We start from the raw sequence: 27,339 nt of genomic DNA on the forward strand, positions 1-27,339 counted from the left end.
GGCGGGACATGGTTGCTAGGGAAAGGCTAGCGGGAGGGGGGTGGGTGGGAGGTGGGGGCGGGGCGCGACGGGAGGCTCCAAAGGACTCCTTGGTTGCTAGGAAGGGAGGTCACAGAGCGCGGCACGGGGATTGGGCATCGTCGGGAGGGGGTGGGGTCTGGGCGGTGCCCACCGGCGCCCGGGCGAGGAGTGGGCACGCGAGCTGGAGTTCCGGCAGTAGGCCCCATCTGAGTGCCGGCACCTTCACCATGGCGTCGGTGGAGCTGGATTACACCATCGAGATCCCGGATCAGCCCTGCTGGAGCCAGAGTATGGAACAAGGGTGGGGTCCAGTCGTGGGGAGGTGACCTGAGTCTGCGGGTCCGGAGCGCACCTGAGGCCCCGCCCCTTCGCGGCCCGCCCCCTCGCGGCCCGTCCCCCTGTGGGGGCTTGATGGTCTCAGACTTGGCGGGTCGCCGAGAGCCCCGCCCTCCGCGAGCCCCGCCCCAGCTCGTGGGTCCTTCCCAGCCCCGCCCCGCCCCGCCCGGCCTGGAGTCGGCCCGCTCCAGCTAGTCCAGTGTTCTCAGGCCCAGCCCTAGTTTCTTAAGTAGCTGGGGGCCGCCTTGAGGCCCCGTCTGGTTCTTTTGTTTGGGATCAGGCTTCCCACCCGCAGACCCGCGTCGCCAGTGGTGGCTGGGGGTTACACCCATTATTTTCGCCGAAGGAAACAGTTCCTCAGGGAGTCTGAATCCATCATCTCCCACGCTTCCACAGAACGCTGTGGAAATCCTAAATCCTCCCTTTAGTAATGAGATAGCCTTTGAAAAACTGACCACTGTGAACTTGAGTTTCTGCCTCTGCAAATCCAGGGTAACAGTAGAAAGCTTCCCTGAAGGAATGTTGGTTGCACAACTGAGATTATTTATGTAAAGGAGCCCGCACAGGGCCTGACGCCGAGGGAACTGAATTATTGGCATTTAGGCGAGTGCTTTACCACTCGAGCCACGCCTCCAGCCTTTTAATTGGCATTAAGGATTAACATTGTTCCTCTTCCCCCCAATAATATTGAAGGTAAATGTGTGGGAGGCTGCACTTTAAAGCAGATCTATGTCCCAACTTACCCCTGAAGGGTAAGGGTAAGTTGGGAGGTCCAGAGGAAGGCTGGTCTGCTGGAAATCATAGTAGAGCAATGTTGGAGCACGGGTCAGCCTGAGCCCAGCATGTCTGTCTCCTGCGTTACTCCAGCGTCCAATGCACACCACCAATCTCATGGCCCAACAACTTAGCTTCTTATTTTGTTCTTACATTGCAGTGACCTTCACCATGAACTTGATCGTATCTTTACTTTTCATGAAATCCTGTATCTACTTACTGAAATCAAGTCCAGATTCCTTAGCATGACATTCAGTTTATTATTTATTTTGTCCTGGTATGAGACTTTAACTCAGGACCTGGATGCTGTACCTTTAGCTTATTTGCTCAAGACTAGCCCTCTACCACTTGGGCCATTTCTGGCTTTTTCTGGATATGTGTTTCTGAGGAATTGAACCCAGGGCGTCATGCAAAGCACTCTACCACTAAACCACATTCCCAGCCTGCTTCTGCGCTGTCCCCTATCTGAAATGTCCTTTCCCCTTATTTGCTTAGCCCGGCATGTAAATTGTACCTCAGATGCTGCTTTTCCAGGAGAATCTTTTTTTGTTGTTCGTGAGGTTTGAACTCTTGGCCTGAGCACTGTCCTTCAGCTCTTCAGCTCAAGGCAAGCTCTCTAGCACTTGAGCCACAGCACCACTTCCAGTTTTCTGGTGGTTTATTGGAGATGAGAGTTTCACAGACTTTGCTGCCCAGGTCCAGGAGAATCTTTCTAGACGTTTATAGTAGCACTGTATGTTCTTTGGTTAAAATCTAGGAGGGCCGGGTGCTGGTGGCTCATGCCTGTAATCCTGTCTACTCATGAGGCTGAGATCTGAGGGTCGGGGTTCAAAGCCAGCCTAGGCAGGAAAGTCCGTGAAACTCTTATCTCCAATAAACCACCAGAAAACCGGAAGTGACGCTGGTAGAGTGCTCGCCTTGAGCTGAAGAGCTGAGGGTGCTCAGGCCGAGTTCAAGCCCCATGACTACCAAAAAAAAAAAAAAAAAAAAAAATCTAGGAAGAGAGGTATAGTATGCCTGAGCTCCCCTAAAACAGATACTTCTGACGGGTTGCTTTTCCCTACACCTGTATCTGTTGGCTTAGGGCTCTTGGGCCTACAGTTACAAAAGTCTTGACATCTGCATGAGATGAAGTCTCATAGAATGCCATCAGCTGCACAGGTCTGGAGCTACCTTCTGTAGGGACAAAAGGGCACAAACTCTGCTAAAGTGGGCAGCCAGGCCAGGCACTGGTGCTTCATGCCTATAGTCCTAGCTACTCAGGAGGTTGAGATCTGCGGATCAAGGTTCAAAGCCAGCCCATACAGGAAAGTCCAAGAAACTATCTCTTCAATTAACCATCAAAAAGCTGGAAGTGGAGCTGTGGCACACGTGGTAGAGCACTAGCCTTCAGCAAAAAAGCTCAGGGACAGTGCTCAGGCCCTGAATTCAAGCCCCAGGACATTCTCTGTCTGTCTCTGTCTGTCTGTCTGTCTCTCTGTCTCTGTCACACACATACGGACAACCGGAGGGTCTTGGTTCAAATTTTTGCTCTTAAATAACTCTATGGCTTTGGGCAAGTTATTGAACCTTACTGAGCCTCAGATTCTTCCACTGGCAAATAGGAATAACGGTGATGTCCATTTCCCAGGATTGGGAGGGTTAACAAGTGGTGGGTGGAGTGAGTGTGCTTGGGAAGGAGCAGGTCCTGTGTACACCATTTCTTTCCCTGGGAAGGTCTTTCCACCAGAGGATGTTTCCTCCCAAATACCCCAGCCTTTTGGAGGCTGCTGGGCTTGTTAGAAAGCACTTCCCCGTTCTTGAACCACAGTGAGCCTTCCTGTCAGTTCTACTTTCCGCTTAGCATTAGCTGTGGCTTGGCCTTGGGTTAGTTGCTGCTGTCTCAGAAATGATGCAGGCACAGACATCCTTCAGGGAGCTGTGGTTTGGGGGAGTAAGGGCTTATAAGCAGGTGGTTTCAAAAACCATGTGGATTATTATGGTAGGCTCAACACAGAACAAATACTTCCTCTTCCTTTTTTTAAGAAACATTTTAATGCTTTCAGTGAATCTCCCTTTTCCAAGAGAAATACCTCCAAGGCCTTCAGTCATTCCTCTGAGTTGTGTTGCCTGCAGACAGACCTTGGTTTATGATTTTCCTTCTTAGAGGGGCATGCTCAGTGCTGGCCTGGGCATCGAAAAGTGGTTCATAAGAATGTGGGACCCTGGACTTCTCTGAATTCATTTGTTTCCCCTTTGCAGAGAGTTCCCCAAGGCCATGACTGAACAGGAGAGATGTTTTGTTTATTTGTTTTATTTTTTAAAGGGGGAGGTCTCAGACATATAGCTCTTTTGCAGTTAATGTCTAAGGTGTGCAGCATGGTCATATTTGATTTGTAGAATTGCTTCCCTCCTGTATTTGGAATCAAAATCACAGAGCCAGCTCTGCTGTGAGGTGAGTGGCAATGCTGGCACATCAGTTTGCTGGAAGGCAGCTTCAGGCTTGGGTTGGGCAGAGCCCTGGGCTTTGTGGACCAGGCTGGGCAGTGAGACTTCTCCTCTTAGGAACCCTACCAACCAGTATGTGGCTGCCAGTGCTGAACATAGCCTACTAGCACCTTTGACTTGGAGTCTGCCCTTCCCCTGGTTTTCTTGGGCCAGTGATTCCTTGTTCACCTAATCCTCAGTCCTCTTTCATTTCTTTGCTGGGGGAGGGATTGTCTCTTAGATATCCCACAGCTCTGTGGTATCCTATTGTTGCATTCCTTTGTCAGTCAAAGCTAATTTGACATCTGACTGTGCTGTGCTAGTCTTCCTCCCATCCAGAGAATGATCACCTAAGTACCACCCACATTTTTCTGTAGGTTTGGGAATGGTGCCTTTCTAGATGTGTGTGTGTGTGTGTGTGTGTGTGTGTGTGTGTATGCCTGTCAGTACTGGGACTTAAACTCAGGGCGTGTGTGTGTGTGTGTGTGTGTGTGTGTGTGTGTGTGTGTGTGTGTGTGTGTGTGTGTGTGTGTGTGTGTGTGTGTGTGTGTGTGTGTGTGTGTGTGTGTGTGTGTGTGTGTGTGTGTGTGTGTGTGTGTGTATGCCTGTCAGTACTGGGACTTAAACTCAGGGTGTGGGTGCTGTCCCTTAACTTTTTTCACTCAAGTCTGGTGCTCTACCACTTGAGTCACAGGTCCACTTCTGGCATTTTTTTGGTGCTAAATTAGAGATAAGATTCTTAGAATTTCCTGCCCGGGTTGGCTTTGAACCATGATGTAGCCATCCTGTTGTCTTAACATAGCTTTCACTGGGGCCAGGAAGGTAGTACTGAGGTCTGGACCACCCCAGGGGCTAGGGTGAGGGATGGAGCTTCGGGAAAACTGACAGATTCTTGGTGAGCAGCTAAAGTACAAAAGTAAGGTCTTTGAGGAAGTTGCTGGAGAGAGCAGGGTTCTGGTAGGAGGCTGTGGTATGCTTTGAGTAGAGGGGATTGAGTCAAAAACTTTTAAGATCTGCTGGGTGCTGGCTCCTTAGCTGCTCTAATCTTAGCTGCTCTGGAGGCTGAGATCTGAGGATCCCAGTTCAAAGCCAGCCCAGGCAGACAAATCTTAGACTCTTATCTCTAATTAACCAGCAAAAAACCATAAGTAAAGGTGTGGCTCAAGTGTGTAAAGTGCCAGCCTTGACGAAAAAGCTAAGCAAGAGTGCAAGGCCCTGAGTTCAAGTCCTAGTACTGGCAGAAAACAACAACAATAACAACAAAACCCTTTAAGATCTGGTTTAATCATTTAATTTCAGCACTCGGAAGGCTGAGAGGATGGAGGATCTCAAGCTAGAGGTCAAGTTGGGCTAAAAGTAAGACCGTTTCTCCACAAAATAAAACAAATCAAAAGGCCTGAGGTGTGGCTGAATGGCACTTACCTAGAGTGCATTTAGCCCTGATTTTTTTCTTCCAGCACTACAAAAAAAATCAACAAAAGAAAAATCTTAAAAGCAACACTAAGCAGACCTCAAAGCCCCAGGAGGGAGGAAAATGAGTGAACACTTGGTCCTAGCCTTGTTTGTGGGATTTCAAATGATGTGGTCACTACCATCATTGAAAAGAGTTACATTTATTTGCATCTTCCTGTCTTTCACCCCTGAATGGAACCCTTTTTTTTTGTTGGTCGTGGGGCTTGAACTCTGGGCCTGGGCATGGTTCCTCAGCTCTTCAGCTCAAGGCGAGCGCTCTACCACTTGAGCCACAGCGCCACTTCCGGTTTTCTGGTGGTTTATTGTTTCACGGACTTTCCTGCCCGGGCTGGCTTTGAACCGAGATCCTCAGATCTCAGCCTCCTAAGTAGCTAGGATTACAGGCATGAGCCACCGACACCTGGCTGGAACCCTTTCTAAGTGCTTACTCTCTGCCAGGTGCTTTGTTAGGCACTGATTTGAGGTCCAGATCTGACACATCATTTGCCAGCCCTCTTTTATTCTCTCATGTTGACCCTGTCGACACCCTACCCACAATCCAACCTGCCAGGAGTTCCTTTCATTAGCTTATTGGTCCTCACCCCTACCTTGTGAGGTGAGAGGACTTTTTTTTGTCGTCGTTTGTTGTGGGGCTTGAACTCTGGGCCTCGGTGCTGTTCCTCAGCTCTTCAGCTCAAGCACTTTATCACTTGAGCCACAGCGCCACTTCCAATTTTCTGGTGGTTTATTGGAGATAAGAGTCTCCTGGACTTTGCTGCCCATGCTGACTTTGAACCTTGATCCTTAGATCTTGCCCTTAGTACGTAGGATTACAATCATGAGCCACCAGCGCCCAGCAAGAGCATTCTTAAGCCTGTTTTACAGGTGAGGAGCAGGTGCCAGGTGAGAGGTGATATTTCTTGACCAAAGTTCTTCCAGATTTCAGCTGGAGAGCCTTCCTCAGCCTGTATTTGCAAAGATTTCAGTGGCCATTAGAAAAGGGCTGTCCTGATACAATGGCATTTCTAGGAAACAGGCACAAAGAAAGGGGGTGTCTATTAAAGTATTTTTATTACAGCCCCAAATTGGAAATAACATCATGTTCAATAATAGGAGACTGGTCACCATAAATTACAAAACATTCTGTAGCTGCTCTGTAGCCACTAAAAATAATGCTGTAGACATATATAAACTGACAGGGAAAGACATTTGCAATATATTGCTAAACGGAAGAAAGCAGATTACAAACAGTATGATTCCAATTTTATTAGGTATTCATTGTCTCCTTTTTTTTTTTTTACAGTGAGCATGCATTGCTTGCAAAGTAATAATAATTTTGATTTATTGAACTCTTTGTGCTGGAACATTGCTAAGCCTGCTATAGTCAGGATCTTATTGAAGTGTTTAAGATTATCCCCATTTCACAGATAAAGAAATTGAAACAAAGAACCTCCTCAAGGGCTGTTTATAGTCCAAGTGACAGAGCTAGAAATTTGAACCCTGGTATGATTTTGTACAATATGTACTGGTGGTGGGCTCTCAATTCTGTGTTGGTTTTTAAAAAGTAAATTGAAGATGGTGAGGGCTGGGAATGTGGCTTAGTGGTAGAGTAGTAGAGTGCTTGCCTTGCATGCGTGAAGCCCTGGGTTCATTCCTCAGTATTACATAAACAGAAAAGCTGGAAGTGGCACTGTGGCTCAAGTGGTAGAGTGCTAGCCTTGAGCAAAAAAGCTCAGGGACAGTACCCAGGCCCTGAGTTCAAGCCTCAGGACTAGTTAAAAAAGTAAATAAAATCAGCCGGGTGCTGGGTGGCTCACGCCTGTAATTCTAGCTACTCAGGAGTCTGAGTCTGAGGATCAGGGTTCAAAGCCAGCCTGGGCAGGAAAGTCTGTGAGACTCTGATCTCCAATAAACCACCAGAAAACCGGAAGTGGTGCTGTAGCTCAAGTGATAGAGCACTAGCCTTGAGCTGAAGAGCTGAGGGACAGCGCTCAGGCCCAGAGTTCAAGCCCAGCGCTCAGGCCCAGAGTTCAAGCCCCACGACCAACCAAAAAAAAAAAAAAAAAAAAAGTAAATAAAATACAGAAGTAATGAGATGTTACAAAAATATTTCTGGGGAGTAGAGACAGTAGGGGATCTTTTGGTCAGTTGTGTTAAAAAAAAAAGTAGGAGGTTCTTTGTGTTTTGATTCTGGCTTACCAGTAATTAACACACATGTTGTACCACAAACCCATTTTTCTTATCAGCCCTCTCCTTTGTCTTCCCTCTAGGTCCCTGGGATACACATAATCTCATTTATGCCTGAGTTTATGGCTTGCACTGTTGCACAACATACATATATATTTGTAATCCTTGTATTTGTAGAAAAATTGTGGATGACAGGGAACCTGGAAGATTGAATTGCCAGTGTGGAAAAGAATACTTAGGCATTGCCAAGGGGCTTCTTGTGGTCCTTGACCTCTTACTTCTTTACTGCTTTGATGGGACCACCTCCACTATTGTTGCTGTTTCCAAGTATCATTTTATTTATTTATTTTATTTATTTATTTATTTTTGGTCGGTCGTGGGGCTTGAACTCTGGGCTTGGGCGCTGTCCCTCCGCTCTTCAGCTCAAGGCGAGCGCTCTAACACTTGAGCTACAGCGCCACTTCCGGTTTTCTGGTGGTTTATTGGAGATAGGAGTCTCACGGTCTCTCCTGCCCGGGCTGGCTTTGAACCGCGATCCTCAGATCTCAGCCTCCTGAGTAGCTAGGATTACAGGCGTGAGCCACCAGCGCCCGGCTCCAAGTATCATTTTAACTCCCCTTGCCAAAGCCATAATATATTTTTTTAATATTGCTAGGAGTTGAACCCACGGCTTAACCATATCTAGGCAAGTGTTCTATGCTGAGGTACATTTCCAGCCACATATTGATCTTAGAAAATGGATTTAAAAAAAAAAAATCAAGGCTGGCTCTAGTAGCTCACACTTGTAATCCTAGCTACTCAGGAGGCCGAGATTTGAGGATTGCAGTTCAGAGCCAGTCCAGACAGACAAATCTGAGATGTATCTTCAATCTACCTGCAAAAAGCTGGAATAGAGATATGACTCAAGTGGTAGAGGGCCAGCATTGATTGAAATAATTGAACAAGAGTTTGAGGCCTTAGTTTAAAGCCTGGTGCTAGGCACATACTAGTACACACACAAACAAACACACACCAAAAAAAAATCAAGGAAAAAATTGCTTCTAGTCTAAGATAATTGTTGTTAATATTTGATTAACTTTTCTCTGCAGTAAATATGTGTATAGATGTGTATTTACAGAATATTCTTTTGATGATACCACTTTCCAACTTGTTTTTAACTTAAATGTGTTACTATTTTTAAAAAATTTGTGATAAATGCACACAATAGAATTTATCTTTTAAAATGTACAATTGTGCCCGGCGCCAGTGGCTCACGCCTGTAATCCTAGCTGCTCAGGAGGCTGAGATCTGAGGATCTCGGTTCAAAGCCAGCCTGGGCAGGAAAGTCCATGAGACTCTTATCTCCAATAAACCACCAGAAAACTGAAAGTGGTGCTGTGGCTCAAGTGGTAGAGCCCTTGCCTTGAGCTGAAGAGATGAGGGACAGCATCCAGGCCCAGAGTTCAAGCCCCATGACCGACCAAAAAAAAAAAAATACAATTGATTGGTTTTTATTATAATTATAGAATTGGGGATCATCACTGCTCTGTAATTCTGGAACATTTTTACCTTATCCGTATCAGCAGTCTCTTCCTGTTCTCTCTTCCCTCCTGCCCCTGGCAACCACAAGTCTGCTTCCCATCTTTGCATTTGCTTACCCTGGATATTTTATTTTATTTTTTATTTTTATTTTTTTTTTGGGTCTGGTCGTGGGGCCTGAACTCTGGGCCTGGGCGCTGTCCCTCAGCTCTTCAGCTCAAGGCTAGCGCTCTACTACTTGAGCCACAGCGCCACTTCCAGCTTTTTTCTTTTTGCTTATGTGGTGCTGAGGAATCGAACCCAGGGCCTCAGGCATGCAAGGCAAGCGCTCTACCACTGAACCAACTTCCCAGCCCCCCTGGATATTTTAAATAAGTGGAATCATACAATATGTGACCTTTGGACCTTACTTTTTCACTTAGCATGTTTTCAAGGTTTAGTTGAAAACAGTCCTATATTCCTTTTTATGACTATCCACTGTATGGATGTACCACATTTTTAAAATCCATTTCCACTGGAGGAGTGTTTCTTCTACCTTTAATTATTATGAACAATATTGCTCTGAAAATCTATGTACAAGTTTTTGTTTTTGTTTTTTGTTTTGCCAGTCCTGGGCCTTGAGCTCAGGACATGGACACTGCCCCTGAGTTTCTTTTGCTCAAGGCTAGCACTCTACCACTTGAGCCACAGCACCACTTCAGGCCTTTTCTGTTTGTGTGGTACTGAGGAATTGAACCCAGGGCTTCATGCATGCTAGATAAGCACTCTACCACTAAGCCATATTCCCAGCCCATGCGTATAGGGTTTGTGTGGACATGTTTTTAGTTCTCTTGGGTATATATCTGAGAGTGGAATAATTAGGTCATATAGTAACTTTGTGGTTTTAAAAATATTATTATAAAAGGCATGTACAAAAGGGTTACAGTTATATGTCAGGTAAAGAATACATTTCTAGCCAGGCGCTGGTGGCTCATGCCTGTAATCCTAGCTACTCAGGAGGCTGAGATCTGAGGATCGCGGTTCAAAGCCAGCCTGGGCAGGAGAGACCGTGAGACTCCTATCTCCAATAAACCACCAGAAAACCGGAAGTGGTGCTGTAGCTCAAGTGGTAGAGCGCTCGACTTGAGCTGAAGAGCTGAGGGACAGTGCCCAGGCCCAGAGTTCAAGCCCCACGACCAACAAAAAAAAAAAAAAAAAAAAAAAGAATATATTTCTTTTTGGACAGTGTCACCCCTTCTTTTGCTCTCTCCCAGTTTTTCCTTTGTGTTATTAAAATATATTGATTGTTACAATTTCACTGGAAAAATTTTATTTTGTAATACTAGAATTTAAACTTAGGGCCTTTTATAGCTCAGATTACCAATTTTTTTCTAAGACCTAACTTTGATCCTCCCATTTACACTTTCTTCATGTAGCTGGGATGATAGGCACATACCACCATACCCAGCTCTTTTATTGGTTGAGATGGGTCTCGTGGACCTGCCCAGTTGGCCTTGAATCTTGACCCTCACTGTTAGCCTCCTGAATGACTAGAATTACAAATATAAACTATTATACTCAGCTCAAACTTGTGATTTGAAAATATTTTCTCCATTTTATTGATTTTTTTCACTATTTTTGGATAATGGCCTTTGAAGTACAAAAGTTTTAAATTGTGTTGAAATTCCACTTTGTTCCTGTGTTTTTGGCATTACAGCTAAGGAATTATTGGCTTTTTTTTTGGGGGGGGAGTCCAGTTATGGGGCCTGTACTCTGGGCCTGGGCGCTGTCCCTCAGCTCTTCAGCTCAAGGCTAGCGAGCCACAGCGCCACTTCTGGCTTTTTTCTTTTTGCTTATGTGGTGCTGAGGAATTGAACCCAGGGCCTCATCCATGCAAGGCAGGCACTCTACCACTGAGCCACCTTCCCAGCCCCTTTTGGCTATTTTAAGATTACAAAGATTACATTTATGTCTATGATCTACTTAATTGATTATCGAATATTTCTATATCTGCCAGTATTTTTAATTTTTTTTTTTTTTTGTCGGTCATGCGGCTTGAACTCTGGGCCTGGGCACTGTCCCTCTGCTCCTTAGCTCAAGGCAAGGGGTCTACCACTTGAACCACAGCACCACTTCCGGTTTTTCTAGTGGTTTATTGAAGATCAGAGTCTCACGGACTTTCCTGCCTGGTCTGGCTTTGAACTCTGATCCTCAGATCTCAGCCTCCTGAGTAGCTAGAATTACAGGCGTGAGCCACTGGTGCCTGGCTCTTCTCTCTCTTTCTCTTCCTTTCTCTTCTGTCCTCCCTTCCTCCTGTCCCTCCCTTCCTCCTCCTTCTTTCTTCCTTCCTTCCTTCCTTCCTTCCTTCCTTCCTTCCTTCCTTCCTTTCTTTCTTTCTTTCTTTCTTTCTTTCTTTCTTTCTTTCTTTCTTTCTTTCTTTCTTTCTTTCTTTCTTTCTTTCTTTCTTTCTCTTTCTCTCTTTCCTTTTTGTGTGTCTGCTGGTCCTGGGTGCTGTCCTTGAGCTGCTGATGCTTCTTTTTTTTTTAAAAAAAAATTATTGTTATAAAGGTGATGTACAGAGTTCCTTAAGTCAGATAAAGAGTACGTTCCTTTTTTTTTTTTTTTTTGGGTCGGTTGTGGGCCTTGAACTCTGGGCCTCAAGCTCTTCAGCTCAAGGCGAACGCTCTACCACTTGAACCACAGAGCCACTGTTTTCTGGTGGCTTATTGGAGATAAGAGTCTCACAGACTTTCTTGCCCAGGCTGGCTTTGAGCCGAGATCCTCAGATCTCAGCCTCCTGAGTAGCTAGGATTACAGGCGTGAGCCACCGGCACCCGGCAAGAGTATGTTTCTTTTTGGATAATGTTACCCCTTCCCTTTCTCTCTCCGTTTTTCCCTCCCATCTCTACTCACAAGTTGTGTAGTTCATTTTCAACATAGTGTCTATCTGAGCTTCTTTTGTTCAAGGCTAGTGCTCTACCACTTGAGTCACAGCACTAGATGAGTCTCCATTAAACTTTCCTGCCCAAGCTGGCTTCAAACTTTCATCCTCAGATCTCAGTCTCCTGAGTAGCTAGGATTACAGGCATGAGCCATAGGCACCTGGCTCCTCCATTTCTTTCTTGAGATAATGTTGATATGTAGTCCAGACTGGCTTCCAGTTTAGAATCCTTTTGCCTTAACCTCCTGAGAGCTCAGAGTACAGGCATGCACTATCATGCCCAGCTTGTGACTCTGTCTTCCCCAAGTCATTTCCCTCCCCTCTCCTATTTATCTGCTCACTGCTCTTGTTTAGGCCTTCACCCCACCATTTTACATGATATAGAAGCCTTCTATCTGCTCCCACTAAGCCCTGTCAATACAGTGGAGACTTAACTTGGTGTGATGATTGGGGTTGGGGTGGAGAGAAGGTGTTGAGTAGGTCATCAGTGAGGGCTATTGGAAGTGGAGAGTAGGTTAACTCTGCAGGTAGAATGTGCATTAGCAAAGCATAAACACAGAGAGAGGCCCATCATCCTGAGCAAGAGAGTAACAGCAGTTTGTACAACAGGGTGGAGGAGTCAGAGTCCCCATGTGGCCATAAATCCCCATGGCTATAACAATTGCTTCATACTCTAGAAAGGGAACCAAAAGATTACCAGCTCTTCCTCCTTGGGTCCATCCTTCACAGAGTGCCATGGTGCCAGAATGCTGGCCACTGGGGATGCGGCACTAACTGAGACCCAGTTTCCTGCTTTCATGGAACCTAATCATTAGGGGAGAGAGACAGACATCAAATTCATAATTATGTAAGTCAGATTGGATCATGGCCACTTCTACATTTTAGAATCTTCACCTGTTCCTCATTGCTATGTAATAATTGCTGCTTCCTCAATGGATCAGACCTTAGTCCCATTCTTGGCAACTATTCTGCCCACTGTTCCTTTCCACTCCCAATATTCTACCCCTTCTGCAGGAGTGCTTGCCACATGCCAGATGAACTATAACATCTCCACGGCGCCCTGCCCTGTGCATGCTCTGTCTACCCAGCATGCTCTCTGATTGGACCTTCAAGGCCACAGTAGCAAACATGTTTTCCTTTGGAAAGACTTTTCATGGTCACAGTTTCTCCTGGCCACGTTTCCAAGATACCATGGGCTTTCTGTGATAATAGTACTTCATATATAGAGTCAGAGGGGGGGCAGTGTGGTTCTAGTAGGGAGGTCATGACAAGGCTCTGAGTTAGGAAGGGGCATGGAGCCCAAGGCACTGGGAAGAGCATGTGTTAGGGGAGGGGAGATGCCTATCAGTAAGGAGGAACACCTTGGAGTATAGGAGCAGTTTCCAGTGCCTGGCTGGAGAGCTGACGAACCAGTTGTTCCCTTTAAGAACATCAGGGAAAGTAAAGCGCTGGTGGCTCATGCTTGTAATCCTAGCCATGTCTGAGGCTGAGATCTGAAGCCATAGTCTGAAGCTAGCTGGGCAGAAAAGTCCCAGAGAAATTTTATTTCCAGGCTAGGCATCGGTGGCTCACACCTATAATCCTAGCTACTCAGGAGGTTGAGATCTGAGGATCTTAGTTCAAAGCCAGCCTCAGAAGGAAAGTCTGTGAGACTTTTATCTCCAATAAACTACTAGAAAAATCTGGAAGTGGTCCTGTGGCTCAAAGTAGTAAAGCACTGGCCTTGAGCACAAAAGCTCAGGGACAGCTCCTAGGCCCTGATTCAAGAACCAGGACTGCATTCAACAACAACAACAACAAAGAAGTCTTTTTTTTTTTTTTGTCGGTCATGGGGTTAGAACTCTGGGCTTGGGTGCTATCCCTCAGCTCTTCAGTTCAAGTCGAGCACTCTACCACTTGAGCCATAGCGCCACTTCCGGTTTTCTAGTGGTTTATTGGAGATAAGAGTCTCATGGACTTTCCTGCCCAGGCTGGCTTTGAACCCTGATCCTCAGATCTCAGCCTCCTGAGTAGCTAGGATTATAGGCGCCCAGCCACAAAGAAGTCTTATTTCTAGTTAACCAGCAAAAAGCCAAAAGTGGAGCTGTGGCTCAAATGGAAGAATGCTACCTTGAGCAAAATAGCTAAGGGACAGAGCCCAGGTCTTGAGTTCTAGTATGGGCATAAAAAAACAACACCAATGTACATCAGGGAGAGGCAATCCCTTCTCAGGCAGCTGCAGGGAGAGGTAATCAGGGAAGGGGTCAGAAATCCACTAGCTCAACCTCAGAGTCAACCAGGTCCAAACAGTAGCAGTTGATTATTATCCAGAAGGTCGCTAAGGCCTGGGTTTCACTGAGGACAAGATGAAGCCCAGAGGTGGGGGTGGGGAGAAATGGGGGAGCTATTTGGAGCCACCTGAGTCAGATCAGGAACCCAGGTGAGCCTCAGTGAAGGCTGGGAGTTGTGCAGAGACACTGGCAGCTTCTGCTCCAGGCTGAGTTGCCACGGGTCTAAAAGCCCTGTGGGTGCAGGCAGTTAATCTCCGAAGGCCAGAGTGCCCCCCCCTCCCCCCGCCACTAGAGAGCAGGAACATTGAACTTTTCAATCACATTAATTTCCACAGGAAATTGTTGTCTTCCTTTTGTCCAAAGGTTAGTGATTTATATTTACCATCCTCTTAACTAGCCTTGAAATTTACTGTTGCCAGGTCACCACCAGCATCCATAAATTGCAGGGTGGCAGCGGAGCATAGCCAAGTGGCTTGGTCCTTGGAAGGGTCCACAGCAGTCTTTTGAGAGGGCAGCTGTGGAGCTACAGACAGTCCTTGTGCAGATGTCTCCACTCACTTCACAGGGGAACTGTGAGAGAGGGGTCTATTGGACAAGACTCCAGGAGACTTCTGCAGAAGCTGCTGCTGTGGAAGCGGCCGGCACGCGCCTCTTGTGCTTCCTGCTACGGCCTGGGCAGCAGCACTAAAGGTGCTCAAGGAGCCAAGAGTGGGGTGCAGGCCCAGATCCCCAGCTCTGCACTTTCTATGGGACCACAGGCGAGTCCCTTAACCACACTGCCTCAGTTTCCTCATCTGTGTCAATGTTGTCAAAAGTGGTTGGTAAACATAGGTTGTGTTGTTCACTGGCAGAACAGGTTAGCTAGTTGGCTTCATGTCTCTGCTTATACTTTACCTAGGTCTCCGTGTGTGTGTGTGTGTGTGTGTGTGTGTGTGTGTGTGTGTGTGTGTGTGTGTGTGTGTATGTGTTTGCGCATGTGCGTGCATGTGCGTGCGTGCATGCGTGTGTGCGTGCAAGCTAGTCCTGGGGCTTGAACTCAGGGCAGGATGTTGTCCCTGAGCTTTTGTGCTCAAGGCTAGCACTCTACCACTTGAGCCACAGCTTCACTTACTGCTTTTTTTTTTTGTATTTAATCAGAGATGATTTAATCAGGATTTTCCTGATTGGGCTGGCTTCTAACTGTGATCCTCAGATTCCAGCCTCTTGAGTAGCTGGGATTATAGGCATGAGCTACTGGTGCCTGACTCCAGTTCTTCTTTTATATTTTTCTGTCTGCTCAATCTTTTTCTGTAAAGGGCCAATAATACTTGAGGTTGTGTGAGTTCTATGATCTCTTTTGTAGCTACTCAGCTCTGTTATGTTAGTCAGAAAGTAGTTATAGATAATGGATAAGTTGGAAGGGTGTGGTTATGTGCTAATAAAATGTTACTTTTGTTTTTCTTTTTGTGGTGGTAGGGATTGAACCCACTGCCCCATTCATGCTAGGCAGGCACTCTACCAATAAAACTTTATTGGTGGACACAAAAACTTCAATTTCAGTTGGGTGCTGGTGGCTCATGCCTGTAATCCTAGCTAGCTACTCAGGATCCTCACGATCTGAGGATCATGCATTGAAGCCAGTCCATGAGCAACCAAGTCTGTGAGGTTCTTATCTCCAAATAACTTCCAAAAAGCTGGAAGTGGCATTACGGCTTAAGTTGTAGAGTACAATCCTTGAAGAAAAAAGCTCAGGGACAATGCCCAGGGCATGAGTTCAAGCTCCAGGATCAGTATAAAAAGCAAAACAAAACCTTTGTTTTTATGTCTCATCAATCTTCTGATTTTTTTTTTTTTTTGGGGGGTCTGGCATGAACTCTGGGCCTGGGTGCTGTCCCTCAGCTCTTCAGCTCAAGGCTAGCGCTCTACCACTTGAGCCAAAGCGCCACTTCCAGCTTTTTTCTTATGTGGTGCTGAGGAATCGAACCCAGGGCCTCAGGCATGCAAGGCAAGCGCTCTACCACTGAGCCACCTTCCCAGCCCCTTCGGCTTTTTTTTTCTGCTTATGTGGTGCTGAGGAATCGAACCCAGCGCCTCATGCATGCAAGGCAAGCGTTCTACCACTGAGCCACCTTCTCAGCCTCTCTTCTGAATTTTTTTTGGAAACAAGTCTCTCATGTAGTCCAGGTGGTCTTTTTTTTTTTTGGTCGGTTGTGGGGCTTGAACTCTGAGAGTCAACGCTGTCCCTCAGCTCTTCAGCTCAAGACTAGTGCTCTACCGCATTAGCCACAGCACCACTTCCGGTTTTCTGGTGGTTTATTGGAGATAAGAGTCTCACGGAGCCGGGCGCTGGTGGCTCACGCCTGTAATCCTAGCTACTCAGGAGGCTGAGATCTGAGGATCACGGTTCAAAGCCAGCCCGGGCAGGAGAGACCGTGAGACTCCTATCTCCAATAAAACCACCAGAAAACCGGAAGTGGTGCTGTAGCTCAAGTGGTAGAGCGCTCGCCTTGAGCTGAAGAGCTAAGGGACAACGCCCAGGCCCAGAGTTCAAGCCCCACGACCGACAAAAAAAAAAAAAAAAGTCTCACGGATTTTCCTGCCTGGTCTGGCTTTGAACCCTGATCCTCAGATCTCAGCCTCCTGAGTAGCTAGGATTACAGGCGTGAGCCACTGGCATCTGGATCAGGTGGTCTTGAACTTGCAGTCTTGCCTCATATAGACATGTTCCACCACATCTGGATTGATTGATTTTTTGTTGTCGTGGGGCTTAAATGCTGGGCCTGGGCGCTTTCTCTCAGCTCTTCAGCTCAAGGCTAGAGCTCTACCACTTGAGCCACAGTGCCACTTCCAGTTTTCTGAGTGGTTTGTTGGAGATGAGAGTCTTACGGACTTTCCTGCCTAGGCTGGCTTTGAACCGAGATCCTCAGATCTCAGCCTCCTGAGTAGCTAGGATTACAGGCATGAGCCACTGGCATCTGGCTTGGATTGATTTTTTTTTTCTACATTTCACAATGTAGAAGCTGGGGTTTAGGATGTAGCCCAGTGGTATGGTGTTTGCTTAGCATGTATGAAGCAAGCCCTGTGTTCTAATTCCTGACACTAAAACAACAAAAATGAACCCATAGGCTATATAAAAACAGGCATGGTTCAAGGGATAGTGCACCAGTCTTTGAACAGAAAAACAAAATGGAGGCAGTGTTCCTGGTTCAGCTGATAGGTACAAGGTACTCCTGTAGTTTGTCCAGTGAGGTCTCAGTTCCTCCAGACAGATCTGCAGAGAAGCATTTGGATAGGAGCCACCGGGCAGGAGCCCTGTAAGTGGCCTGGAGTGTGGGAATGGCACCTGTTGGTTCCCTGATTGTAGCCACAGTGGCTCTGGATGGGCCAGAATCCCCATTCTACCTCCGGTGTTGACACTGCACATTTGTGTTTCAGAGGACAGTGCCAGCCAAGATGGGAAGAAGGGAGGAACTCGACAGCCTGTCGTGATTCTCTTAGGCTGGGGTGGCTGCAGGGACAAGAACCTCGCAAAGTACAGCGCCATCTACCACAAAAGGGTGAGTACTGCAGGCATATGGAGAGTCGGTGGCTTGTGGGGGCTGCCATTTGTGGGGACCTGCTATCTGTGAATGTTCTGTGGTCAACCCTAGGCCCCTGGCTGTCTCACACCTGGGCTTCAGTGAAAGCTGCCCACCGATGTGGCAGGCCTAGGAATGCTGTCAGGAGTGACTGCGAGGAAGATGAGAGAGTTACAGGGTCTTTGGCAGAATTAACTCTGCCCCCCTGTGCTGCCAGTGTAGACCTCATGTGACCCTCTGTAGTCTTCTGACCTTTCTTTCTCCCCAAGTCCCCCAGTGATCAGCCTTGTGCTCCCCGCTTGTGGAGTCAACCCAGACTTCCAGTCCAAACTAAACTGCCTCTCTGGGAGGCAGCCGCCGGGCTGGGCATGCTGGCATAGTTTATGGCCCCAGCACTCTCTCCCCTTCCCACCAGCTGGCCCCAGGCACCTTTCACATTCGCAGTCAGGGAGCCTCTTATAGCACAGTCCTGCTTCTCAGGCTGCTCCAAGAGTTTGAAGTAGAGGTTGTAGCAACTAGAGAGCACCCCTAGAGGACCTGGTTATATTTTGGAAGCCCTGAGTGGTTCCCCCCTCAGGCCAAATATCCCCAAAGCTGGGTTGGGCAGGTGTGTTAGTACAGACAGCCCAGCTCCCACCTGGAAGTCCTGGGCTGAGGAGTACACATCATCTGAAAAAACAGCCAGCTGATCCTAGGGGTGTGTGTGTGTGTGTGTGTGTGTGTATGTGTGTGTGTGTGTGTGTGTGTAAGAGATGCATAGGTTTGAGTGTGTGTGTGTGTGTGTGTGTGTGTGTGTGTGTAGAAGAGATGTGCATAGGTTTGAGTCTGAAGCCTTCCTCTCCAGGGGTTCAGTCCTAAATTCCATGTGCTGACTAGGCCTATTTGCCTGCCTTCTTCTTCTTTTATTTATTTACTATTCTTGGTGCCAGTTCTGAGGCTTGAACTCAGGTCCTGGGAGTTGTCTTTGAGCTTTTGGGCTTCAGGCTTGTGCTGTACCACTTGAGCCATAGCTCCACTTCCAGCCTTTTGCTAGTTAATTGGAGATAGGAGTCTCACGGACTTTCTTCCTTAGGCTGGCTTTGAACCAAGATCTTCAAATCTCAGCCTCTTGACTTGGAGGCAATTGTGGTAACCCAGGATAGAGGGGTGAGGGCCATGAGGCTGCGGTGCCAGTGGAGGGAAGGTGGTGGGTCCAGGAGGTTGTCAGGAGATAGAATGCTAGGTTAATGAGATGCAGAATGAGCATCACCTGGTGATGATGACCTCAAGGTGTATTGTTCTAGGCTTTTCCTATGCATGTCTTCTCTCTGCCTAAGTGTGACTTAGTGAGTGTACTGTCCCTAGCCTGCTTTTGTTCAGGTCTTGAGCTCCATCTTCTCATATTAATAAGTTTTCACTGAGTTTAGTTTCCAGCCTATGTCCAGAGGCTCAAATTGTACTCCAAGTGCCCTTCCTAGCCAAACTGGGATCCAGTCCAGAGTCACAACATTGCATCTACTTCCATCAAATTCTCTTGCTCCTTTAAGACCACATCTAGAACAGCACTTTTTCTTATGATTAAAAAAACAAAAAACAAAAAAACATTCCTAGCCAGGTGCTGTGGCTCACATCTGTAATCCTAGCTACTCAGGAGGCTGAGATCTGAGGATTGAGGTTCAAAGCCAGCCAGGACGGGAAAGCCCATGAGGCTCTTATCTCCAGTAAACCACCAGAAAACTGGACATGGCACTGTGGCTCAAGTGGTAGAAGGTTTGCCTTGAGAGCTGAAGAGCTGAGGGACAGTACCCAAGCCCAGAATTCAAGCCCCACTACCAAAAAAAAAAAAAAAAAAGGTTAAGGGACAGTGTTTAGGTCCTGAGTTCAAGCCCTAGTACTGGCACACACATACACAAAGTTCTTTTTTGTTATTATTGTTTTGGTTGGTTGTGGGGCTTGAACTCAGGGCATTGGCACTGTCCCCGAGTTATTTTTGCTCAAGATAAGTGCGCTACCACTTTGAGCCACAACTCCACTTCTAGTTTTCTGGTGTTTAATTGAAGGAAAATGTTTCACTGACTTTCCTGCCTGGCCTGGCTTTGAACTGTGATCCTTAGATCAGCCCTCCTAAGTAGCTAGGATTACAGGTGTGAGTCACCAGCTCTTGGCCACGAAGTTCTTTTTTTGTGACTTACTGAGGAGACTGGGCTGCACTGAGATAACTATCAGGAGAGTGCAGTGGAACCTGAGAGACCCCTATCAGTCAGGGGCTGTAGCTGGTGATTCTGGCTGTCTATCCCTGTGGGTGTTTCAAGAATTATACCCAGATAATTCTCTCCTAGTTATTACCATCATTTCTCATCACTGCTATTGGTTGAGAGTTTACTTTGTGCTAAGTGTTGTTTTAATCACTTTTAAGATACCTTGATATGTTGTCTGACTGGCCTTGAACTTGAGAGCCTCTTAAGTCTACCAAATCCTATGATTACAGGCACGGTCCCAGTTTCAGGCTTTAAGTACCATCCTGGACTGAGGGGGTGTGGCAAGCATAAAACAATGAGGCCAAAATTGGATTTGAATATACCTTCAACCCCTGGAAGGCACCATTACATGGTGCCCAGACTGAAGCAGGGCCTTCAGTATTGCTGGGCTTTGTGGGCCCTGTGGAAGTTGGTGTATTGAGCTCCTCTGATTTAGTTTATGCCCACCACTCTTGCCATGCCTGGACAGATACTTTGTTTATATATTTTTTTCTATTTAGTTTCTACCTCAACCTATGGCCAGGCAGGCTGGCTTTGGCTGCCTTTTCTAACTGGCCTAGGAGACCTCATTTAGAGGTTTTGTAATATACTTGGTGTAGGCAATGAGAGGTACAAAAGTCTAAAGGGAGTTTGGGCCCAAACTCAGAATTTTGAGGAACAATAGTATTGGTAGTATTTCGAATTTCAGGGTGAGTTTGAGAAGTGACCTTAGACCTGGGAACCAGGTTCTCTGAATGCAGGCAGTTACGGACTCTACTTTCAGGACCCAAGTAGGAAAGTGATATGGACCGGAGATGGAGGTGATGTGGACTTGGCTCAAAAGTGGCCTCTGGTGGTCAAGATTGGGACCTGCAGGCTTCCTCTCAAGGTGTCAGTCTCATGGGAAGTAGGAAGGGACAATGCAGAGCAGAGTAGCTCTCAGCAAGATGTAGCCAAGCAACAAGACCTTAAATGTGTGAGGTCTGGGGTGTGGGTGGTGGGGCGGGAACAAGAGTGAAGAGGCTACCTTCTGGGTAGCTCAGATGTCTCCAAAACAGGTCTTCAACTCCAGGCCTCAAAGACCATCTTGGGCTGAGAGGGTATGGCCCACATAAAGCACTGAATCCTAACTGGCCTTGAGTATACCTCCAACCCCTGCAAGATGTATGTAAATAGTGAGCTTGCATTCTGAACAAAATAGGGTCTTGAGCATGGCTGGTCTCGTTGGGTCTTGTGGTCTTGAGGTTGTTGGGCCCCTCTGACTTACCCTGTGTCCTTCACCTCCACTGCATCCTTGGGGACTGACCAAGCCTCTCTCCTCTCCCAGGGCTGCATCGTGATCCGATACACAGCCCCATGGCACATGGTCTTCTTCTCTGAGTCCTTGGGCATCCCTTCACTGCGCATGTTGGCCCAGAAGCTGCTTGAGCTCCTCTTTGATTATGAGATTGAGAGGGAGCCTCTGCTCTTCCATGTCTTCAGTAATGCTGGTGTTATGCTGTACCGCTACGTGCTCGAGCTCCTGCAGACTCATCGGCGCTTCTGCCACTTACGTGTGGTGGGCACCATCTTTGACAGTGGTCCTGGTGATAGCAACCTGGTAGGGGCCCTGAGGGCCCTGGCAGTCATCTTGGAGCACCGGCCCACCATATTGCGCCTGTTGCTCCTTGTGGCCTTTGCCCTAGTGGCAGTTCTGTTCCACATCCTACTTGCTCCACTCACTTCCCTCTTCCACACCCACTTCTATGACAGGCTACAGGACTCTGGTTCCTGCTGGCCTGAGCTCTACCTCTACTCAAAGGCTGATGAGGTAGTCCTGGCCAGGGATGTGGAACGCATGGTGGAGGCCCGCCTAGCCCACCAGGTCCGAGTGCGCTCTGTGGATTTTGTGTCATCTGCACATGTCAGCCACCTCCGTGAATACCCTAGTTACTACACAAGTCTGTGCATCGATTTCATGCACAACTGTGTCCAGTGCTGAGGTCTTGCTCCAGAAATAAATGCTGACACCTCCCTCCAGCCTCCCTCTGTCCTGGGGAACTGGTGGCAGTCTGCTTGCCCCAGAATCCTAGGGGGTGAGAGTGCCAGGCAGCTTTCTGTAGGAACCTTACAGTTGATTTGACAAATGAAACCGATGCTGATTCCTGCGGCATTTAGGTTGTAAAGGATTAATAAAGTTGGGGATGAGGTTAAGGATGGACCCTACTATTGTTTTGTGGTAAGAACCCTTAATATGGGATCTACTCTTAAAAAATTCCAAGCATATAATACTTAGTTAATATGTTGTTAACCATAAGTGTAATATTGTATAGCAGATAGCTAGAACGCAATCATTTTGTGTAAGTGAAACTTCTACTTGTTTAGCTAGAGTTTTGATTTTTTTTTTTGGTTGGTTGTGGGACTTGAACTCAGGGCCTGGGTGCTGTCTCTGAGCTTTTTCACTCAAGGCTAGTACTCTACCACTCTGAACCACAGCATCACTTCCAGTTTTCTGTTGGTAAATTAGAGATAAGAGTCTCATAAACTTTCTTGCCTGGGCTGGCTTCAAATTGTGATCCTCAGATCTCAGCCCCCTGAGTAGCTAGGATTACAGATGTGAGCCACCGATGCCCACTGAATTTTGATTTTGTTGTTTTTTTTTTTTTTTTTGTTGCCCTGGAGTTCATTTCTTGCCTCCCTCCCTTTCTTTCCTCCCCTCCCTCCCTCCCTTCCTTCTTTCCTTGGTTGTCAATTGTGGGGCTTGAACTCAGTGCCTGTGCACTGTTTCTGAGCTTCTCTGTGCTCAAGGTTAGCACGCTGCCACTTGAGCTATAGCACCACTTCTGGTTTTTGAGAAGTTAATTGGAGATCAGAGTCTCACAGGGACTCTTCTGCCTGGGCCAGCTTTGAACCATGATCCTCAGGTCTCAGCCTCCTGAGTAGCTAGGATTACAAGCATGAGCCACTGGTACTCAGTTTTTTTTTTTTATTTGAGACAAGCTTTTGCTATGAGGCTAAGTTGGCCTCAAACTCTTCATTACCTGGCTTAACCTGCTGAGTACTGGGATTACAGATTTTGCTACCATGTCTGGCATTGAATTATGATTTTTTTAAATGGTAGTGGAGTTTGAACTCAGGGCAGGTGCTCTTCCACTTGAGTCACTCCACCAGCTTGAGTCTTGATTTCCTGAGTGAAAAGTGAGTTTTGTAGGGAGATACTTAAGGGTAGTGGGGAGAGTTGAGATCTGTGTTCCAGAAAGGCAAAGATCCACATTAAACACTGTGCTCTCATGGTTCAGGAGTCTGATGTACATGTCAGAGGAGAAGCTGAAGATGTAGGGGTTTGTTACCTGCCTGACTCTACCACACTTCGGAACTACTACCATACTTTGTACCACTGGATCTGACTAGGTTGCAAGCTGGGTATAAGGAAAAGACAAAATGGGGAGAAGGAAGGCAGCCATGCTATATGGGAGCTAGGAGTAGTTTACTCCTATTTCCTGAAAACTGGGATCAGATTAAGGTGTTTTTTTTTTTTTTCTTGGCTGAAGTAATACTTTCATGTCCTTGAAGGAGGATCACTCCAGGCAGAAGAGGTGGCTTCAGCCTTTTAGTCCTGAATGATCTATCATTCTGTAAGTCACCGTTGTACAGTGCTGGCACACAAATACTTGATTGAATGTCTGGCTTTGGAAGTTTGGCAGGCAGTAAAGGGAAGGGTTAGGAAGATTTGATTGGGAGCTGGCCACTGAGTGATCTTCTGCTACTCTCTGAGCTCTATATGCAGTGCATCAGCCCTCTAGGAGTCCTGCTATAGCTTGTGCTATGGCTGCATTCCCAACCATGGCCAACAGGTGGCAGTGCTGCCCATGCCATGAGACAGTTTAAGGATTCCCTCCTCCCCCACCACCCCCAACAGTGCAGGCTTCAGTGGAATGCCCTCACTCTGGGTTAATGTGTCCTATTAGAGAGCATATGGCCCCCAGGGAGTGGATAACCAGCCATCAAGGATCTACTGAGTCCAAGGCAGGGAAAGAAAAGGGTGAAGAGACATAAAAGGAGTCAGCTTCCCCAAACATGAGTGTTTAAGGCAGTGTCCTCAACCTCTTATCCCTCTTGTACACTTGCTTCTTTCCTAGGCCATCAGCACCACTGGGACTGCTCCACCTCACAACAGAGGCCATATACATTGCCTGTGAGCTCACGCTGTAGGATCTGTGTTAAGGATATCTAGTACCACCAAGCTGAGCATGGGGACTGTGAAGAACCTTTGCTGGGTTCCAAGGATAGCTTGTCTTCCATGCTCCTGCTGGAACAGCAGCTACCAACTATACCCAATTCTGCAATATTCCTCCTTAGGATCCATGAAGAGGTACAGGTATCTAAAGACAGGGGATTTCGGAATATGAGATGGTGGGGCCAGGCTGAGAATGTCAAGGAGTCTGGAGTAGTCGGAGAGACTGGAAGTCCATTTTTCTAGCTGGTGTAGTGGGATAGGACTGTAATCCTAGTTGCTCAGGAGGTAAAGGCAGGACAATCAGGTTTAAGAACAGCCTGGGGCTAGGCGCTGGTGGCTCATGCCTGTAATCTTAGCTACTCAGGAGGCTGAGATCTGAGGATTGGGGTTCAAAGCCAGCCTGGACAGGAGAGTCGTGAGACCCTCATCTCCAATAAACCACCAGAAAACCGGAAGTGGCACTGTGGCCCAAGTGATAGAGTGCTAGCCTTGAGCTGAAGAGATCAGGACAGCACCCAGGTTCTGAGTTTAAGCCCCATGACTGGGCTGGGAAGGTGGCTCAGTGGTAGAGTGCTTGCCGTGTATACAAGAGGCCTTGGGTTTAAATTCCTCAGCACCACATAAGCAGAAAAAGCCAAAAGTGGTGCTGTGGCTCATGTGGTAGGGTGCTAGCCCTGAGTTCAAGAGCTGAGGGACAGCGCCCAGGCCCAGAGTTCAGACCCCATGACTGACAAAAAAAAAAAAAAAAAAAAAGAAAAAAGAAAGAAAAGCCCCATGACCAACAAAAAAAACAAACATCAAGAAAACAACAGCCTGGGGGGCTGGTAATGTGGCTTAGTGGTAGAGTGCTTGCCTAGCATGCATGAAGCCCTGGGTTCTGTTCCTCAGCACCACATAAACAGAAAAAAAATGGAAGTGGTGCTGTGGCTCAAGTGGTGGAGTGCTAGCCTTTAGCAAAAAAAGTTCAGGGACAATGCCTACACCCTGAGTTCAAGCTCCAGGACTGGCAAAAAAAAAAAAAAAAAAAAAAAAGTAATTAAAAATAAAAAAAATTATAGCTTGGGCAAGATGCTGTCTCAAAAAAACAAGCTGTAGTACAGGTGAAGCGGCAGAGCACTTGCTTGTAGCCCACACATGGCCTTGGGTTCCACTTCAAGTACTGAAAAAAAAAAAAAAATCTGGCCGGGCACTGGTGGCTCATGCCTGTAATCCTAGCTACTCAGGAGGCTGAGATCTGAGGATCTCAGTTCAAAGCCAGCCCGGGCAGAAAAGTCTGTGAAACTCTTATCTCCAATAAACCACCAGAAAACTGGAAGTGGTGCTATAGTTCAAGTGGTAGAGTGCTAGCCTTGAGCTGAAGAGCTGAGGGACATCGCTCAGGTCAGGTCCAGAATTCAAGTCCCATGACTGACAAAAAACAAAACAAAAACTGTTGTGCATGAGATTTACCTGCAGTTTTGAGCACCAGGCACCCTCCCCCCACCCCCCTCCCTGGCTGTAGAGAGTTCTGGAGATGACCAAGTGCCTCATCTCCAGTGTTGGCAGCCTAGTGGCAGTTCCCTGACTTGATAGTCCATCTTGATTACACCAGGCTGTTTGGACACTAGAAGACTAGAAAGGGACAGAGACCTGGGGCTTGTGTTTGCCCAAGGTGGTTGCTGTTCTTGCCCTATGTTAGGGTATAGGGCTTGCATCCCTTCTGTACCCCAAGCTCTGACCTCTTCTGTGATTAATGAGCTGACGATTCTGCATCGATAAGGAATTAACCTAGAGCCCCTACCCATCGATAGTCAGGAGCCCAGAGTCCCCTGTCCCCACCCCCATCCTTGCTGGAATGCTCTAGGGCTGGGCAGGCCAACCCTGTTATAGCTTCACACACCTATAACCAAGTTCTTTCCTCACACAGCTGCCCAGAATTAACCCCTTAACTGCCTCAGTCCACCCTCCTTCCCATCAGCCTCTTCTCTCCCACATACACACAGGCAACAGTTGTTTATATTGGTTTAATCCATGTCAAATGTAGTTTACAAAGGGGAAGGACAAGTACCTTTGTATAGAATATACAGACACAGCATCACACCATGGGGCCCATGGGAGGGGCAGGGAGACACTTTCTCCTGGGAATGTAGCTCTACTCCCAGGAATGGTTCTCAGCAGAAGGCTGGGCAGCTGGGTGCCCTCAGCCAGCACCAACCTCAGCCTCTGCCTCAGCTCGGGTCCCATTTCCTGCCCCACCATCAACTCCTTGTAAAGAGCCCCAAGAGCTAAGACTAAGGAGAGGATCACGTCCCTTGGGGCGTATACCCCATGTCTGGGAGAGAAATATACACCACTGAACACCGAGCACATGGGAGAGGGAAGGGACTCCACAGGAGAGGGAGAGGCAGGTACCCCAAGACTTGGATGGGCCGAGCCCCCAACCAGCCCTGAAAGGGGTACTGCTTCTAGGGTCCTTAAAAAAAGAAGAAAATCATACAACCAAAGGGGAAGGGTGAAGGGCAAAGTTGTCCCATTTATACACAACATTGTAAACATACACGGTCTATATTACATGTGCTTCAGTCTGGTGTTTGCCTGTCTGTTATCTGTCAGTCTGGGGGTTGGGGATCAGAAGCCTTGCCCCACTATGCCCCATCCCCACCTCCCTGCCCACCCTAGAAACAGAGACTGGAATGGGTATGGTCCCCAAGCTAGGTGGGAGCCAATAGGCAGGACTGCTCCCCTCTGGCTCCAGAGTCCTATATGTGTGTGTGTGTGTGCGTGCGAGTGTTTATGTGCATGTATGTACAGGGGGAAGTGTGTGCAAGTATATACAAGGGGAGAGGTTCACTGTCACAGAGGCTGGGGGCAGGTGGGGTTGCTCAAGGCAAGGCCTGCTTGGGTGGCTAGCTCATAAGTAGATCCTCCGCAGGTCTCCAGGCGCTGTGATCGTGTTGCACTGTGGACAGAGCTTCTTGGCACCCTGCAGGGACAACGGGGGGGGGGGGGGGAGGGGGGAGGAGAGGGAGGTCCTGGTTAGCCACAACATGCCATATGCTTGTGCATATGAGCACCTGGGCCTGCAGCCATGTCTGTACCATGTCTATGCTGGGGCCTTGGTCCTCTATCAGCCAGACTGGGGACGCTCCGGCAGCCTCTGAGCAGGCAGGCACACTCCTGTGTTGGGGGGACGCCAGGATCAAACCGCCTGGCCAGCCCCGCAGCAGGAGCCCCGGTAATGAGAACAAGGCTGGGTCCAGCTGTGGCTGCCGCGGCCCTAACGAGATTACACGCGGCCTTTGATCAGGACACAGAGCCCACGTCCGGGCCTTTTATTGCTGTCTCCGGGCGACATTTTAATGGCTGCTCCAGAGCGAAGACCAGGGGCAGGAGCAGAAGGAGCTTAGTAATGGGAGGGGGAGGGGCA

At 47.7% G+C, this 27,339-nt stretch overlaps 2 protein-coding genes across 4 annotated transcripts in view; one reads left to right on the forward strand and one right to left on the reverse strand.

The window, feature by feature from the left end:
• The first annotated feature begins 158 nt into the window (after positions 1 to 158).
• LOC138803421 (transmembrane protein 53) lies at positions 159 to 21,910 on the forward strand. 2 transcript variants are annotated; one of them, XM_069987404.1, is made up of 3 exons: positions 159 to 309; positions 17,359 to 17,480; positions 21,045 to 21,910. In XM_069987404.1, exons 1-3 carry the CDS (start codon positions 249 to 251, stop codon positions 21,696 to 21,698), a joined length of 837 nt encoding a protein of 278 aa, XP_069843505.1. In that variant the 5' UTR covers positions 159 to 248; the 3' UTR covers positions 21,699 to 21,910. The 2 variants fall into 2 exon arrangements, with proteins under 2 accessions (XP_069843505.1, XP_069843506.1); XM_069987405.1 differs by lacking the exon at positions 159 to 309 and adding an exon at positions 17,179 to 17,237.
• Positions 21,911 to 25,922: 4,012 nt separating this feature from the next.
• Positions 25,923 to 27,339, reverse strand: part of LOC138803418 (E3 ubiquitin-protein ligase RNF220) — a 234,927-nt gene continuing 233,510 nt past the window's right edge. For both annotated transcript variants that reach the window (XM_069987388.1, XM_069987389.1), the window contains exon 15: positions 25,923 to 26,895. In XM_069987388.1, the coding sequence (XP_069843489.1) occupies positions 26,824 to 26,895 (72 nt within the window). In that variant the 3' untranslated portion in view covers positions 25,923 to 26,823. The remainder of the gene's footprint in view (positions 26,896 to 27,339) is intronic.

Source organism: Dipodomys merriami, unplaced genomic scaffold (genome assembly GCF_024711535.1).
Source record: "Dipodomys merriami isolate MVZ:Mamm:240054 unplaced genomic scaffold, mDipMer1.0.p SCAF_34, whole genome shotgun sequence".
Lineage (NCBI taxonomy): Eukaryota > Metazoa > Chordata > Mammalia > Rodentia > Heteromyidae > Dipodomys > Dipodomys merriami.